This window comes from Cnephaeus nilssonii (genome assembly GCF_951640355.1).
Source record: "Cnephaeus nilssonii genome assembly, chromosome: 3".
Lineage (NCBI taxonomy): Eukaryota > Metazoa > Chordata > Mammalia > Chiroptera > Vespertilionidae > Cnephaeus > Cnephaeus nilssonii.
In genome coordinates this window covers 103863913-103882632 of record NC_137074.1, presented here as the reverse complement: position 1 = coordinate 103882632, position 18720 = coordinate 103863913, and the positions used below count along the sequence as shown (strand labels likewise).

At 40.7% G+C, this 18720-nt stretch overlaps 1 protein-coding gene across 1 annotated transcript; it reads right to left on the bottom strand.

Annotated features, from left to right (window-relative positions):
- Positions 1 to 16873: 16873 nt before the first annotated feature.
- LOC307097238 (protein arginine N-methyltransferase 1-like) lies at positions 16874 to 17888 on the bottom strand (the record flags this gene model as incomplete). The annotated part of the gene is given in 2 exon segments (XM_079767241.1): positions 16874 to 17672; positions 17674 to 17888. Coding segments are annotated over 2 exon segments (1014 nt in total).
- Between the last annotated feature and the right edge of the window lie 832 nt (positions 17889 to 18720).

Sequence of the window (18720 nt, the reverse complement as noted above, 5' to 3'; positions counted from 1 at the left end):
TCACTATTGTAAATTGTGCTGCTGTGAACATTTGGATGCACGTGTTCTTTCTGATTGGTGTTTCTGATTCTTGGGGATATATTCGTAGAAGTGGGATTACTTGGTCAAATGGGATTTCTATTTTTAATTTCTTGAGGAAACTCCATGTTGTTTTCCACAGTGGCTGCACCAGTCTGTAGTCCTGCCAGCAGTGTACGAGGGTTCCCTTTTCTCCTTTTCTCCACATCCTCGCCAGCACTTGTTGTTTGTTGATTTGTTCATGATAGCCATTCTGACAGGTGTGAGATGTTACCTTATTGTCGTTTTAATTTGCATCTCTTGGATGATTAGTGTCTGAGCATTTTTTTCACTTGTCCCTTGTCCTTTTATATCCTCTTTCCCTATAAATTTTGGAGATTAAACCCTTATCAGATGTCACATTGGCAAATATGTTCTCCCATGCAGTGGGTTATCTTATTGTTTTGTTGATGGTTTCTTTTGCTGTGCAGAAGCTTTTTATTTTGATGTAGTCCCATTTGTTTATTTTCTCCTTCGTTTCCATTGACCTAGGAGATGTGTTAGTAAACATATTTCTACGAGCTATCTATATATATAAAAAGCCAGCGACAAGAACACCGTAACGACCATAATGACCGGTTTCTATGACGCCTACTGTGGCCAACGAACTAGACCGATCAGGGGGTGGGGCCGGCCGGCCAACCTCCCGCAGCCCCTCCTCCTGGCTGGCCCCACCCCCAATCAGCCCCCATCACCCCGATCAGCCTGCGGCCCCTCTCCCCAGCCAGCTCTGCCCCTGATTGCCCCCCACCCCACACCAATCATGGGTGGGGCTGGCGGGCCAACCTCCCACAGCCTCTCCCCCGGCCACTGACCCCAAATCAGCCCTACCACCCCAATCAGGGACGGGGCCCGCTGGCCAATCGCCCGTGGCCCCTCACCCCAGCTGGCCCGGCCCTGATCGGGGCGGGCCGGCCAGCCAACCTCCTGCCAACTCCTCCTCCTGACAGACCTGGCCCCAATCTGCCCCGATTGGGGCTGGGCCAGCCAGACCCCACCCATGCACAAATTTGTGTACTGGGCCTCTAGTATCTGATATTTTGCTGCCTATGTATTCTTCTAAGATTTTTATGGTTTCCTGTCTTATGATTAAGTCTTTTATCCAGTTTAAGTTTATTTTTGTGAATGAAGTAAGTTGGTGGTCAAGTTCCTTTTTTTTGCTTGTATCTGTCCAATTTTCCCAACACCATTTATTGAAGAGACTGTCTTGACTTCATTGTATATTCTTGCCTCCTTTGTCAAATATTAATTGAGCATAATGGTTTGGGTCAATTTCTTGGTTCTCTGTTCTGTTCCATTGGTCTATGTGTCTGTTCTTGTGCCAGTACCATGCTGTTTTGAAAACAGTGGCTTTGTAATATAATTTTATGTCTGGTATTGTGATCCCTCCAACTTTGTTCTTTTTTTTCTCAGGATTGCTGCAGCTATTTGGGGACTTTTAAAAAAATATATGTATATTTTTTATTATTTCAGAGAGGAAGGGAGAGGGAGATAGAAATATTAATGATCAGAGAGAATCATTGATCCGCTGCTTCCTGCACACCCCCTACTGGGGACCAAGCCCGCAACCCAGGCCTGTGCCCTTGACTGGAATCCAACCCAGGATCCTTCGGTCCACAGGCTGATGCTCTATCCACTGAGCCAAGCTGGTTAGGACTTAGGGTCTTTTTTTATTCCATATACATTTTTGGAGAGTTTGTTCCAAATTTATGAAATATGCCATTGGTATTTTAGTGGGGATTGCGTTGAATCTATAGATTGCTTTTGGTAGTATGGACATTTTAATGATGTTGATTCTACCAATCCATGAACATGGTATATTCTTCCACTTGTTTATATCTTCTTCTATCTCTTTTTTCAACGTCCTATAGTTTTCAGAGTACAGGTCTTTTGTCTCCTTAGTTAAGTTTATTCATAGGTACCTTAATTTTGTTATTGCAATGGTAAATGGTATTTTTTTTTTTAGTTTCTCTTTCTGTGAGTTCATTATCCTATATAATAAAAGGCTAATATGCAAATTGACCAAATGGTGGAACAACCGGTTGCTATGATGCGCACTGACACCAGGGGGGAGATTCTCAATTCAGAAGCTGCCCCCTGGCAGGCAGACATCCCCCGAGGGGTCCCAGATTGTGCAAGGGTGCAGGCCAGCTGAGGGACCCCTCTGCCCCCCAGTGCATGAATGTCGTGCACCGGGCCTTTAGTTAGTGTATAAAAATGTCATAGATTTCTGGTTGTTAATTTTGTATCCTGCTATTTTGCTAAATTCATTTATTAAATCAAGTAGTTTTTTTGATGGAGTATTCAGGGTTTTCTATGCACAATATCATGTCAGCTGAAAATAATTATGGTTTTACTTCTTCTTTTCCAATTAGGATGCCTTTCATGTCTTCTTCTTCTCTGATCACTATGGCTAGCACTTCCAGTACTATGTCAAACATGAGTGGTAAAAGTGGACATCCCCGTCTTTTCCTGGTCTTAGGGGAAATGGTTTAAGGTTTTGCCCATTGAGTATGATGTTGACTGTAGGTTTGTCATATAAGGTTTTTATTATGTTGAGGTATGATCCCTCTATTCCTACGCTGCTGAGAGTTTTTATCAAGAAAGGGTGTTGAATTTTGTTGAATGCTTTTTCTGCATCAATTGAAATGACCATGTGATTTTTGTCTTTCAGTTTGTTTATGTGATGTATAATGTTTATTGATTTGTGGGTATCGTACCAGCCTTGCATTCCTGGAATAAATCTCACTTGGTTATGGTGTATGATCTTTCTAATGTAATGCTAGATCCTACTTGCTAGAATTCACTTGGTTATGGTGTATGATCTTTCTAATGTAATGCTAGATCCGACTTGCTAGAATTTTGTTGAGGATTTTTAGCATCTATGTTCATCAGGGATATTGGCCTGTATTTCTCTTTCTTTTTAGTGTCTTTATGTGATTTTGGGATTAGGGTAATGCTGGCCTCATAAACAGAGCTTGAAAGTATTTCTTCCTCTTGAATATTTTGAGGAGGTTAGGTTTTATTTTATTTATTTATTTATTTTTTAATATATTTTATTGATTTTTTACAGAGAGGAAGAGAGAGGGATAGGGAGTTAGAAACATCGATGAGAAACATCGATCAGCTGCCTCTTGCACACCCCCCACTGGGGATGTGCCCGCAACCAAGGTACATGCCCTTGACCGGAATCGAACCCGGGACCTTTGAGTCCGCAGGCCGACACTCTATCCACTGAGCCAAACCTGTTTCGGCGGAGGTTAGGTTTTAGTTCTTCTTTGAATGTTTGGTAAAACTTCCCTGTGAAGCTGTTTGGACCAGGGCCTTTGTTTGCTGGAAGTTTTTTTTTTTTTTTTTTTTTTTTTTTTAATTACTGCTTCAATTTCATCCATAGTTATCAGGCTATTTAGATTATTTTTATTCTTCTTGATTGAGTTTTTGAAGATTGTATTTTTCTAGGAATATGTTCATTTCATCTACATTGTCCAGTTTGTTGAAATACAGTTGTTCATAGTTTTTGTTTGTTTGTTTGTTTGTTTTACAATCCTTTGTATTTCTGTGGGGTCAGTTGTTACTTCACCTCTTTCATTTCTGATTTTGTTTATTTGGGTGGGTCCTCTCTCTTTGCTTCTTGGTAAGCCTGGCTAAAGGTTTATCAATCTTGTTTATCCTTTCAAAGAAACAGCTCTTGGTTCTATTGATTTTTTTATTGTTTTGAATTTTTTTTTTTATCTCTATGTCATTTATTTCCGCTCTGATCTTTATTATTTCTTTCCTTCTACTTACCCTGGGCTTTTCTTGTTGCTCTCTTTCTAATTCTTTAAGTTGTAGGGTTAGATAATTTATTTCCAGTTTTTCTTGTTTTTTGAGGTAGGCCTGTAGTCTTATGAATTTCCCTCTCAGAACTGCTTTCACTGTGTCCCATAGATATTGGATGTTGTGTTTTCATTGTCATTTGTTTCCAGGATTTTTAAAATTTCTTCTTGGATCTCTTTGGTAACCCAGTCATTGTTTAATAGCATGCTATTTAGCCTCCATGTGTTTGATTTTTTAAAATTGTCTTTATCTGTTTTTTTATTGTAGTTGATTTCTAACTTTATGCCATTGTGATCTGAGAAGATGCTTGATATGATTTTAATCTTCTTAAATTTGAAGAGACTTTGCCTGTGTCCTAATATGTGGTCTATCTGTAAAAATGTCCCATGAGCACTTGAGAAGAATGTAATGTTCTGAAGATCAGTTCCGTCTGATCTAGTGAGTCGTTTAGGCTTGTTGTTTCTTTGTTGATTTTTTTGTCTATAAGATTTATCTAGTGATTTCAGTGGGGTATTAAAATCCCCTACTATGATTGTATTGCTGTCAATCTCACTCTTGATATCTCCCAGAAGTTTTTTGTTTTGTTTTTATAATGTATTTGGGTGTTCCTGTATTGGGTACATATATGTTTACCAGAGTTATATCCTCTTGTTGTATCGATCTGTTTAGTATTATAAAGTGGCCTTCCTTATCTCTTATTATGGCCTTCACTTTGAGGTCTATTTTGTCACATATGATTTTTGCAACCCCAGCTTTTTTTTCCATTTCCATTTGCCTGAAAAAAATTTTCCCAACCCTTCATTTTCAGTCTGTGTGAGTCCTTTGTTATGAGGTGGGTCTCTTGTAGACAGCATATATATGGATCATGTTTTCTTATCCATTCAGCCATCCTATGTGTTTTTATTGGAGCATTTTATCCATTTATATTTAAGGTTACTATTGATAGGTACTTATTTATTGCCATTTTAATTCTATATGCCTAGGTTTCTCTCTCTGTGTTTCTTCTTGTCATTTCAGCAGGCCCTTTAGCATTTCTTGCAGTGCTAGTTTGGTGGTGATGAACTCCTTTGGTATTTTTTTGTTTCTGGGAAGCTCTTTATTTGACCATCTATTTTGAATGATAGCCTTGCTTGATATAGTAATCTTGGTTTCAGATCCTTGTTTTCCATTACCTTGAGTACTTCATGCCATTCCCTTCTGGCCTGTAGAGTTTCTGTTTAGAAATCAGCTGATAGCCTTTTGGGAGCTCCTTTGTAGGTATTTTCTTTTCTCTTGCTGTCTTTAAGATTCTCTCTTTGTCTTTAATTTTTGGCATTTTAACTATGATTAAATGTGTGGGTCTGAGTGTGGGTCTGTTTGGGTTCTTCTTGCGTGGGACTCTCTGTACCTCCTGAACTTGTGTAACTTTTTCCTTCACCAGGTTAGGGAAGTTTTCTGCCATTATTTCTTCAAACACATTCTCTATCCTTTCCCCCTTTCTTCCCCTTCTGGCACACATATAATGTGAATATTGTTATATTTCATGTTGTCCCACAGCTCCTTTAAGCTGTCCTCCTGTTTTTTTAATTTTTTTTGTTTGTTGTTTGTTTCTCTGATTGAGTGATTTTTTTACCCTGTCTTTTAATTCACTGATCCAATCCCTAACTTCCCCTAATGTAGTGTGTGTTCCTTCCAATGTGTTCTTTATTAGTGCTATGTCATTCTTTATTTCTGACTGTTCTTTTTTCACAATTACTATATCTTTTCTAATGCTGTAGAGCATTTTTACCATCATTATTCTGAACTCGATATCAGATAAGTTTCTTATCTCCATTTCATTTATCTCTTCTTCTGGAGAATTCCCTTGTTCTTTCATTTGGGGGTTGTTTTTTTCTCTCTCCCAATTTTGGCTTCCTGTTTGGGTTTGTGTCTATGTATTAAGTAGATCTGCTAGGTCTCCCAATCTCTAGTGCAGGACAATGTCAGATGCTGTTTCTGAATTGCCCTGAGTACCCTGCTTGGGGATTTCAGCAATCCACAGCTTGTGGCTCCCTCTGCTGAGGCTGGATGCCTTTGAAAAGAATCTAGATGTGGAACAGGGTCTGCTTTTCCTAATACCAAGCCCAGAAGGAAGTCATGCAAAGCCTCAAAGACCCCAGATATCTTCCTCTGCCTTCAGTCTGATTGTTATCAGTCTTGATTTGCCTTAGTCTATGGACCATAAGGTGGGGAGAGAGTTCTTTCACCAGGGTGTGGCGACTGCCTTTCCCCCAGGCCAAAACCACCTGGATAGTAAAGATCAGTAGGAGAAAGATGTCCTCTGCAGCATGAGGAATGATTCAGCACAGGATACCAGGGTGGATGCCTTCAGAGCCCACAATCCTAGACTCTCGTCACACAGGTCCATTCTATCTTACCTCTGGTAGAGCCCAAGGTGAATGCCTGCACTCGAAATTTTGTGTGTTGGCCCTTTAAGATGGTGTGTGCATTCCCATTTGTTTTTGTCTGGCAGATAGAAACCCTGGTGCTTTTCATAGCCAGGTGTTAAGTGAACACCTTTCTCAGTTCTGTTACTCTGGGCTGGGGATCCCAGCTTGGGGTTTAGAGCCCAGAGCTCTCATGGGAACCCCCCACAGCTGAGATGTCCCTCTGGACCTTCAGCTGCTGTCTGTGGGAGCCTGGCTATCCTTTTCTTGTCTTCCACAGTTTCTACCAGTCTCTGTGTGGTCTCCACTTTCCATCCTTGGTTATCAGGGTTCTCTTCACCTAATCTTCAGTGGATTTTTCAGGATGGTTTTTCTGTATTGTATTTATATTTCTAGTTTGGTCCTGGGAGAGTGTCCGTGTAGCTTCCACTTACTCTGTCGCCATTTTTTTTTTTAGGGGTCAGAACAGATGTTTATTGTCGGAGAAAACAGATGCCAACAGGCCCAGGACAGAAGACATGGTGACGAGTGTGGGGGGCAGTGGAAGTAGCCAGGAACCAGTGCGGCACCGTCTGTTGGGAGACTAGGTGGACGCTAGGCCATAGGAGACACAGAAAGTAGAGAACATCCTCTGAGGATGTGAAGGAATCATAAAGTAAAAGTCAACAACTCTGACTAGTTAGAGTTAAATTTCTGGACAATAAATTAACAGTGGGAAGCACCAGATTGGTGTCTGCACCACCACAGGCCCAAGGCCACCAGCCATGTGTGAGAGAATTTACGGCCATGGCCACCTTGAGCCCAGGATACATGGTCATGGATGCTCTACCCAGGGGATGGAAGGAGAGGCCAATGCACTGAGTGCCCAAGCTCGCTAGGAAACAGACACCAAGAAGTACAGACACAGAGAACAGAGAACCAGAATGCCATGTGGGTAAGGCTACAGTGATCCGGGGCACACGTGGAGCAGTGTGTGTGACCCAAGTGGGCATTCCCAGTGCCAAGACCCAGGCATTCACTGGAGCTGAGGCACCCTGGGTGCTTGCCCGGAGGGATGGTGACTTCAGGCCTCAGAATCTGTCGCCATTTTTAATCCTTTTAAGTAAGCTATCTTCCTAACCTATCTTAATTTGGGGACTAAAGTAAATAAAGAACAAATACTCAGTATTTTTTTAGTTGATTCTGTCAGAGAACATTGTTTCATATTAATTGCCCTCCATATTATCTCCTCATATTTTTCCCCCTCTATCTTATCCACCTTCCTTTTCCCTTTATTTCCCCATATTCCTTTCTCCTTCTTAAGCATTTCAGCTCCAGAATTTTTGCACCAGGTATTTGCTTGTCTGTGTTTCAGTGATATATAAAATATTATCATCCCTGCAAGGACTCACAGTTCAGTTCAGCAGACTGTCAAGGGCCTGAGATGTGGTTTTTTTAAATTTAGTTCACTTTTTAAATTGGATTACAAAATGCATATAAAAGGGTACAGATAAAAAACACTTCTTGTTGAATTTTCTCAAATTGAACACATTTATTAACTCTGATGAAAAAAAAATTAAATGTTATTAGTACCTCAGAAACTCTCCTGTGCCTTCTTTCCATCACTAGCTCCTCTTATGGTCTCTACATTGAATTAACATGTACCGGTATACACATGCTGCCTTATAATATCTCTTTAGCATCACCCTTGTATTTTCTTTTGTATTAACCTTATATGTGCCCCAACCTCTTAATATTTAACTAGGAACTTAAAGGTATTTTTAAATTTTATTTTTTAAAATACGTTTTTATTGATTTTTAGAGAGAGAGGAAGAGGGATAGATAGAAACATTGATGAGAAACATCGATTGGCTGCCTCCTGCTGCCCCCTACTGGGGGGTCAAGCCCAAAACCCAGGCATATACCATGACAGGGAATTGAACTGGTGACCTCTTGGTTCATGAGTTGATGCTCAACCACTGAGCCACACCAGCCAGGCAAAGGTATTTTTAAAAAATAATTTTTAATTAATTGATTAGAGAAGAAGAGAGAAACATTGATTTGTTGTTCCACTTAGTTATGCATTCATTGGTTGATTCTTTTTTCCATTTTTTAATTAAGGTATTACATGTGTACATATCTTCCCAATGCCCCCCCACCCACTCCCATACATGCCCTCACCATTCAGTGTCTTGCGTCCATTGGTTATGCTTATATGCATGCATACAAGTCCTTTGGTTGATCTCTTATCTCCCCCACCTCTCCCTAACCTTCCCGCTGTAATTTGACAGTCTGTTTGATGCTTTACTGCCTTTGTATCTATCTTTTCGTTCATCAGTTTATAATATTCTTTATTATCCATAAATGAGTGAGATCATGTGATATTTTTCTTTCATTGACTGGCTTATTTCACTTAGCATAATGCTCTCCAGTTCTATCCAGGTTGCTGCAAATGGTAAGAACTTCTTTTTTATGGCAGCATAGTATTCCATTGTGTAGATGTACCACAGTTTTCTGATCCAGTCATCTGCTGATGGGCACCTAGGCTGTTTCCAAATCTTAGCTATTGTAAATTGTGCTGCTATGAACATAGGGGTGCATATATCCTTTCTGATTGGTATTTCTGTTTTCTTGGGATATATTCCTAGGGGTGGAATTACTGGATCAAATGGGAGTTCCATTTTTATTTTTTTGAGGAAACTCCATACTGTTCTCCACAGTGGCTGCACCAGTGTGCATTCCCACCAGTAGTGCACGAGGGTTCCTTTTTCTCTGCATCCTCACCAGCACTTGTTGTTTGTTGATTTGTTTATGATAGCCATTCTGACAGGTGTGAGATGGTACCGCATTGTCGTTTTGATTTGCATCTCTCAGATAATTAGTGACTTTGAGCATGTTTTCATATGTCTCTTGGCCTTCCTTCTGTCTTCTTTTGAAAATATTCTATTTAGGTCTGTTGCCCATTTTTTTTATTGGATCATTTATCTTCCTTTTATTACATTGTATAAGTTCCCTGTAGATGTTAGAGATTAAACCTTTATCAGTGGTAACATTTGCAAATATGCTCTCCCATAGAGTGGGCTTTCTTGTTGTTTTGTTGATGGTTTCTCTTGCTGTGCAAAAGCTTTTTATTTTGATGTAGTCCCATTTGTTAATTTTCTCTTTAGCTTCCATTGCCCTAGGGGTAGTGTCAGTGAAGAAGTTCTTTTGGCATATGTCTGAGATTTTGTTGCCTGTGGATTCCTCTAGTATTTTTATGGTTTCCCGTCTTACGTTTAAGTCCATTATCCATTTTGAGTTTATTTTTGTGTATGGTGTAAGTTGGTGGTCTAGTTTCATTTTTTTGCATGTATCTGTCCAATTTTCCCAACACCATTTATTGAAGAGATGGTCTTGACTCCGTTGTATGCTCTTGCCTCCTTTGTCAAATATTAATTGAGCATAATGGTTTGGGTCGATATCTGGGTTCTCTATTCTATTCCATTGGTCTATATGCCTGTTCTTATGCCAGTACCAGGCTGTTTTGAGAACAGTGGCTTTGTAATACAGCTTGAAATCTGGTATTGAGATCCCTCCTACTTTGTTCTTTATCAGGATTGCTGTAGCTATTCGGAGTCTTTTTTTATTCCAGATGAATTTTTGGTGAATTCTTTCTAGGTCTGTGAAATATGCCGTTGGTATTTTAATGGGGAGTGCATTGAATCTATAGATTGCTTTGGGTAGTATGGACATTTTAATGATGTTGATTCTACCAATCCATGAACACAGTATGCTCTTCCATCTATTTATGTCTTCATCTCTTTTTTCAATGTCTTGTAGTTTTCTGAGTAGAGGTCTTTTACCTCCTTAGTTAAGTTTATTCCTAGGTATCTTAAATTTTTTTGGTGCGATGGTAAATGGGATTGCTTTTTTAGTCTCTCTTTCTGTAAGTTCACTGTTGGTGTATAGAAATGCCATAAATTTCTTGGCATTAATTTTGTATTCTGCTACATTGCCGAATTCATTTATTAAGTCTAATAATTTTTTGATGGAGTATTTAGGGTTTTCTATGTACAGTATCATGTCATCTGCGAATAAGGACAGTTTTACTTCTTCTTTTCCAATTTGGATGCCTTTTATTTCTTCTTGTCTAATCGCGATGGCTAGTACTTCTAGTGCTATGTTGAACAAGAGTGGTGAAATCGGGCATCCCTGTCTTATTCCTGTTCTTAGGGGAAATGGTTTTAGTTTTTGCCCATTGAGTATGATGTTGGCTGTGGGTTTGTCATATATGGCTTTTATTATGTTGAGGTATAATCCTTTTATTCCCACCTTGCTGAGAGTTTTTATCAAAAATGGGTGTTGGAATTTGTCAAATGCTTTTTCTGCATCAATTGATATGACTATGTGGTTTTTAACTCTCAATTTGTTTATGTGATGTATCACGTTTATTGATTTGCGGATATTGTACCATCCTTGCATCCCTGGGATAAATCCTACTTGGTCATGGTGTATGATCTTTCTGATGTACTGCTGGATCCCATTTGCTAGAATTTTGTTGAGGATTTTGGCATCTATGTTCATGAGGGATATTGGCCTGTAATTCTCTTTCATTGTATTGTCTTTATCTGGTTTTGGTATTAGGGTGATGCTGGCTTCATAGAAGGAGCTTGGAAGTGTTCCTTCCTCTTGAATTTTTTGGAGTAGTCTGAGGAGGATAGGTTTTAGTTCTTCCTTGAATGTTTGATAAAACTCCCCTGTGTAGCCGTCTGACCCTGGGCTTTTATTTGCTGGAAGCTTTTTAATGACTGCTTCAATTTCTTCCATAGTTATTGGCCTATTGAGGTTTTTGGATTCTTCCTGATTGAGTTTTGGAAGGTTATATTTTTCTAGGAATATGTCCATTTCATCCAGTTTGTCTGGTTTGTTGGAATAGAGTTGTTCATAATATTTTTTAACAATCCTTTGTATTTCTGTGGGGTCTGTTGTTATTTCTCCTCTTTTATTTCTGATTTTGTTGATTTGGGTTCTCTCTCTTAGCTTCTTGGTGAGCCTGGCTAGAGGTTCATCAATCTTGATTATCCTTTCAAAGAACCAGCTCTTGGTTTTGTTGATCTTTTGTATTGTTTCTTTGGTCTCTATGTCGTTTATCTCCGCTCTGATCCTTATTATTTCCTTCCTTCTGCTTACATTGGGCTTTTCTTGTTGCTCTCATTCTAACTCTTTGAGTTATAGGGTTAGATAATTTATTACCATTGTTTCTTGTTTTTTGCAGTAGGCTTGTAGAGCTATGAACTTCCCTCTCAAGACTGCTTTCGCTGTGTCCCATAGATTTTGGATTGTTGTGTTTTTATTGTCATTTGTTGCCATGAGGTTTTTTATTTCTTCTTTGATCTCTCTGGTAACCCAGTTATTGTTTAATAGCATGCTATTTAGTCTCCAAGTGTTTGATTTTTTTGGATTGTTTTTATTGTAGTTGATTTCCAGTTTTATGCCATTGTGATCTGAGAAGGTGCTTGATATGATTTCTGTCTTCTTGAATTTGAACTGACTTTGCCTGTGTCCTAATATGTGTTTTATCCTTGAAAATGTCCCATGTGCACTGGAGAAGAATGTATATTCTGTAGCTTTGGGGTGCAATGTTCTAAAGATGTCAATTAAGTCCATCTGATCTAGTGTGTCATTTAGGATTGCTGTTTCTTTGCTGATTTTTTGTTTAGTTGATTTATCCAGTGGTGTCAGTGGGGTATTAAAGTCCCCTACTATGACTGCATTGTTATCAATCTCTCCCTTGATATCTTCCAGAAGTTGTTTTATGTATTTGGGTGCTTCTGTATTGGGTGCATATATGTTTACCAGACTTATATCTTCTTGTTGAATTGCTCCCTTTAGTATTATGATGAGGCCTTCCTTATCTCTTGTTATGGCCTTTTCTTTGAGGTCTATTTTTATTAGATATAAGTATCGCAATCCCAGCTTTTTTCTCATTTCCATTTGCCTGAAAAATGTTTTTCCATCCCTTCACTCTCAGTCTGTGTGAATCCTTTGTTCTGAGCTGGGTCTCTTGCAGTCAGCAAATATATGGGTCATGTTTTCTTATCCATTCAGCTACCCTATGTCTTTTGATTGGTGCATTTAATCCATTTATGTTTAATGTTATTATTGACAAGTACATGTTTGTTGTCATATTTTTCCTTAATGTTTGTGTTTCTTCTTGACTTTCTCTTTCTTCTTTTTACAGGAGTCCCTTTAGCATTTTTTGTATTGCTGGCTTGGTAGTGATAAACTCTCTTAGCCCTTTTTTGTCTGTGAAGCTCCTGATTCCATCTTCAATTTTGAATGATAGCCTTGCTGGGTATAGTATTCTTGGGTTCAGTCCCTTGCTTTGCATCACTTTGTAAATTTCATTCCATTCCCTTCTGGCCTGGTGTGTTTCTGTCGAGAAATCCGTTGATATTCTAATAGGAGAACCTTTGTAGGTAACTTTATGTCTCTCTCTGGCAGCCTTTAAGATTCTTACTTTGTCATTGGTGTTTGCCAATTTAATTATGATATGTCTTGGTGTCGGTCTTTTAGGGTTCATCTTGTTTGGGACTCTATGTGCTTCTTGGACTTGCATGTTTTTTTTTTTTCTATTCCTTGCTTCTCTTCCTTTCCTTTTGGTACCCCTATTATGCGAATATTGTTGTGTTTTGTCTTGTCCCAAAGCTCCCTTTGGCTTTCCTCTTGCTTTTTAAGTCTTCTTTCCAGTTGCTGCTGTGTTTGTGTGTTTTTCCCTACCTTGTCTTCTAATTCGCTGATGTGGTCCTCAGCCTCTTCTAGTCTACTGTTTAAGCCTTCCATTGTGTTCTTTATTGCAGCTATGTATTTCTTCATCTCCTCTTGGTTCTTTTTCATGTTAGCGACATTCTCATTCAGCTCCTCATAATTCTCATTGAGTTGCATGTGTTTGTCATCCAGCCTTTTAAACATCCTTATAACCATTACTCTGAATTCTTTCTCTGTTAAGCTGCTAGCCTCAATTTCATTTAACTCCCTTTCTGGTGATTTCTCTTTTTCTTTCCTTCGGAGGTTGCTTTTTTTGTCTTCCCATATCTTCCTGTAATGTTTTAATTGTAGATCCAATTGCTTTGCTACCCGGGTTCTTTTGGGGATGGTGCTACTGGTGTAATCTCTCAGTTCTCCTGGGCTTAGTAATCTAGTGTAGCTCCCTACTTGATCTATTTGGGTTCTCTTGATGTAGGCCTGCGAGCTTGAGAGGCACAACTGCGGTGTCTAGAAGTCAGCAGCTGTGGATGGGAGTGTCCGAATTTTTGCTGTATGCAACCTTAGTTGAAATCACGCATGTCCAGTGGGGACTCACAGTGGCACCCAGGAACCGTCTGTTGGGATGATGGGGTTCAGGGGTTCACCACAGTCATGCCCTCTGGAAAGGCATGACTGTGGTGTCCAGAGTTCTGTTGTTGTGGGGTGGGCAGACTCAGCTTTTGTTGCTGCACCTGTGGTGGATAGGCGCTCACTCCCAGTGGCGGCTCACAGGGGCACCCACAGTATGTTTGCCTGTGAGACACACTGAAGCTCTCAGAAGGGCCCTGGCAGTGAAGCCGTGTAATTGAGGCACCTGTGGGCAGGTCTCCAGGATGAGTGAATTCAGAATTTCTACTGCCAGTGGGGAGGGTGCCACTGTTTGTCCAAGATCACACCTAGGGAGAGCTCACAGTGGCTCCCACTAGCGCCCTGTGGGTAGATGGGCTCAGGGTGCCTGCCTGTTGGAAATTCGCATCTGTGGAGGTGTGTTTGCCGGTGCAGAGCTCTGACTCACTCTGAGGGGTCCTGGCACTGAGGTTGAGCAGCTGGGGTGAATGTGGGCAGTTATTCAGGAAGAGGGAGTTCAGAATTTCTACTGCGGGGCAGCGTGTCCTTGTCTGTACAGAATCACACCCAACAGGGGCTCAAAGCAGCTCCCCAGAGGACCCTGTGGATATATGGGCTCAGGGTGCCTTCCCTTGTCTGTGGTGGTGAGTTTGCCTGCGCAGAGCTCTGACACACTCTGAGGGGTCCTGGCACGGAAGTTGCACAGCTGGGGTGTCTGTGGGCAGTTATTCAGGAAGAGGGAGTTCAGAATTTCTTCTGCAGGGCCGCGCACCCTTGTCTGTACAAAATCACACCCGCGGGGGTTCCCAGTGGCTCCCAGGTGCTGCCTACAGAGTGGTGTGCCCTGGCTGCCTGCGCTGCGTGAATGTTTTGTCCGGAGTTCTGCCACTGGGGAGGGGGAGGTTGCACTTACTGCTGCCGAGCAGTCCACCTTTAGAGGTGGAGGTCCCAGGGTCTGTGGGTCTGTGGGTGGGACAGCAGGATTTTGGCTGGAGTGGCTGCTGGGTTGCAGGGCAGTTCCAAGGCCTGTCTGGGTGGTGGTGCTGATGAGTTCCTAAAAAGGCCGTTCTCCCCTTCAAGATGGCGTGGGCTCCGTGCTGGAGTCCCGCAGTGTGGGGAGTGCCCACAGCGGTGGTAGTCTCTACTTGTCAAGGAGAGCCTGTCTGCCAGCCCCTGCTGTTCCTGAGAGATTTAACTGTCCCTCACTCACTCACTCACACATACACCACACACATCCACACACTCTCCTTTCACACCCTCACTCGCTCACTTCCTCTCCCTCACCTCTGTCCTGCCAGCCGCCATCTTCTGCAGTGGGTTGATTCTTGTATATGCCCTAACTGGGGATCGAACCCACCTTGGTGTATCAGGATGATGCTCTAAACAACTGAACTACCCAGCCAGGGCCCAAAGGTATTTTTTTAAAGTGAGCTTTAACTTTTAGGTGCTTCAGACTGTTATAAGAGAATCTATTTTTAAAAAATATATATTTTATTGATTTTTTTTTACAGAGAGGAAGGGAGAGGGATAGAGAGTTAGAAACATCGATGAGAGAGACACATCGATCAGCTGCCTCCTGCACACCCCCTACTGGGGATGTGCCCGCAACCAAGGTACATGCCCTTGACCGGAATCGAACCTGGGACCCTTCAGTCCGCAGGCCAACGCTCTATCCACTGAGCCAAACCGGTTAGGGCGAGAATCTATTTTTAAAATCTTCCTAGTGTATAAAAGAAAACACAAAATATTAAGAAAAAATTAACAAAAGCTTTGTAAGACCTTGGCACCAAAATTAAAAAAAAAAACATTAATGAGAGTAATTAAGAAAGACTTAAATGGGGACATATAGCATAAATAGAGAAATATATCATGGGTTGTTGTAAGATTCATTATTATTAAGATGTCAGTTATGCCTAATCAAGATCCCAGCAGCCTTTTTTTTTAAATAGAGAATGACAAGACTATTTAAAAATTTATATGGAAATGCAAAGAACTGAGAAAAGCTAAAACAACTCAAAAGAGAACAAATTTGGAGTATTTATACTATGTGATTTCAAGATCCACTCTAAAACTACAATCATTAAGACAGTGTGGTATTAGTATAAGGATCTGTAAATAGATCTATGGAACAGAATAGAGAACCCAGAAATTTATCCATACATATATTACTAATTGATTTTTGACAAAAGTGCCAAGGTAATTCAATGGAGGAAAGGAAAGTCTGTTCAACAACTAGTTTTAGAACAATTTGAAAAACTGTTAAATGGGAAAAAAATGAGTACTGGCCCTCATTTCACATCACACACACACACACACACACACACACACACACACACACAAATAATTTGAGATAAATTATAGACCTAACATAAAAACTAAAATTATGAAACTTCTAGAAGAAAACATATGAAGATATTTTCATGATTTTGAACTAGGCAGAAAGTTTTCAGCAAGCATGAATCATAAAATGAAAAGGTGATAAATTCTACTTCATCAAAATTAAAAACTTTTATTCATCAGACACTATTAATAAAATAAAAAACTGAGCCACAGATTGGTAAAAAAAAGTTAGCAACACATATATCTGATGAATTTGTATCATGAACATATAAAAATCTTCAATTAACAAATGGTTCAAAGATGAAAAATCCAATACTTCAAGTTTTTAAAAAGTGTCCATTTACACTTCAGAAAAGAAGATATACAAATGGCCAATAAGCACATGAAAAAGCACTCAATATCATTAGACATCAGGGAAATGCACATTAAAATCACAATGAACCCTGCCTGATGTTTTTCAGTGGTTAGAGTGTGGGCCATGCACCTTTTGGTTCGTATGCCTGGGTTGCAGGTTCCATTCCATCCAATCAGGGTGGGGCACAACCAGTTGATGTTATTTATCACTTTCTCTCCCTCTCTCTCCTTCCCCCTCCTTCCTTCCATCCCTCCATCCCTTCAACTCTCTCTAAAAAAATCAATGGAAAAATACCCTCGGGTGAAGATTAACAAAAAAACAATAGTTGTCATTTCTTTTTTTTCCCCAGTGGAGGATTTATTGGCGTAGATGTAACCATATAAAAAATGTTATAAAAAACACAGTCACGATGTGCCCTCCCCGCAACCTCCCACCCTAGACCCAGGCCCCTAAAACCCCCTTCTGAGGAAGGGCAAGGAAGGGGAGACCTGAAACTACCCAAGAACGCCGCAGCCTCTGGCCCTGCTGGGGTGGGAGAAAGAGGGTATTGTCTCAGCACATTCTGTAGTCAGTGGAGCAAAACAGCTCCACACAGCTGGCTCTTGAAGTCTGGGTCAATAGTGAAGTTCAGGTAGCGATTATTCTTGGCATTGGGCCGCATGCTAGTGGTGCCATAGATCTCCTCTCCTGTCTTCACCATTAGGTAGTCTTCCATGTAGAGCACTGTCTGCTTCCAGTGCATGTATGGCATCTCAGGGCTGGGGGAGAAGCCGGTCCTCTTGTGGCAGTGGGTGAACTCGATGTTGATGTAGGCCACCAGGGCATGCACGTAGTTGTGCTGCTTCACTTGTAGGCAGCAGGGAGGGGTGAAGGTGAAGTCTCCCACTTTTGCAGTGTAGATGTCCATCTCCTTTATGAGGAAGGTGTTGATGACTAGCTGCTTGGGGTCCACCACATCCACCAAGGGCTCCTTGAAGGCCAGGTATTTCATGCAAGACATGTCAAAGCCATACACGTTCTCCCACCAGTGGATCTTGTAGTCTTTATACTGCCAGTCCTCCAGGGCTGTCATGTTCAGCGTGGCTGGGCCTGAGAAAATGAGGCCATTGGGTGCCACCACATCTTGAGCATAGAGCACAGTGTTGAGCATTGACTGATAGAAGAGACAGTAGCCCATCCACTCATTGATTATGTCAATCTTCTCCACTGGAAGCTCCGCCTTCTCTACCTTTCCCTTGATGATGGTCACCACACAGTCTAACCTGTTGGCTTTGATGATCTTCACTGCATAATCAGAGATACCTACTGGAACACTCAATTTCCATGACCTTGCGGGCCTAGCCTTGGCAGCAAACATACAGAGAATCCTGTGCCTGACCCGTGTGCAGCACCATCTTGGCCTTGAAGAGGAGCTGGTTGTGAAACATGGAGGTGCACATCTCCTCTTTTAGCATCTCCTCATGGCTGCCAAAGTGAGCGCAGGAGTCAAAGTAGTAATCTTTGGAGGTCATGTCCAGAGCATTGGGCTTCTCACTGTTTTCTGCTTGGCCACAGGGAACTCCAGCTGCGTTGGCTGTTGCCATCTTCCAGAGATGTCATTTCAAACCCATTAGAATAATTAAAAGTCAAAAACACTGATGACACCAAATTTTGGCAAGTATGTGAAGCAACCAGAACAGTTGTACATTGTTAGTGGAAGTGTAAAATCATACAACCACTGTGGAGAACTGTTAGACAGTTTCTTTTAATGTTAAATTTATATTTACTCTATCATCCAACAATTCCACTCCAGGTATTTGACCAAAAGCAATGAAAACATGTATCCAGAAAAAGATATTTTACAACAATGTTCATAGCAGCTTTATTGGCAATGTCCCCTAACCTGAAGCAACCCAATTGCCCATGTAGTTGAATAGATAAATCATAGTGCATCTATCCATACAATGGCATACTACTCAGCAATAAAAATAAAATGAATACCATAATGAGACATGCAACAATGTAAATGACTCTTAAAATAATAAATTGAGAAAAACCTGGGCACACAAATGAGAACCTATATGATTCATTTGATTGAGAAAGTTTAGCTATGAAGATAGAAATCAGAATAGTGGTTGCCTATTGGGGATTGGGATAGGTTTGGAAAGAAGCTTAAAGAAACTTTGGGGTAATGGGATTATTCTACCTCTTGATTGGAATACTGGTTACATAGATGTGTATATTTGTCAAAGTCATTGAGTCTTACATGTAAGATCTGTGTGACTCACTGGATGTAAACTTTACCTCAGTTAAGACAATTAATAGAAAGCAATCTTTTAGTAGATGTTCAAAAGATGTCTGAGACCAGTACTAGACTTAGATTGTATTTTTAACTCTCCTTGGAACTGTCCTTATGTAGAATTTCTTAAATTTTAT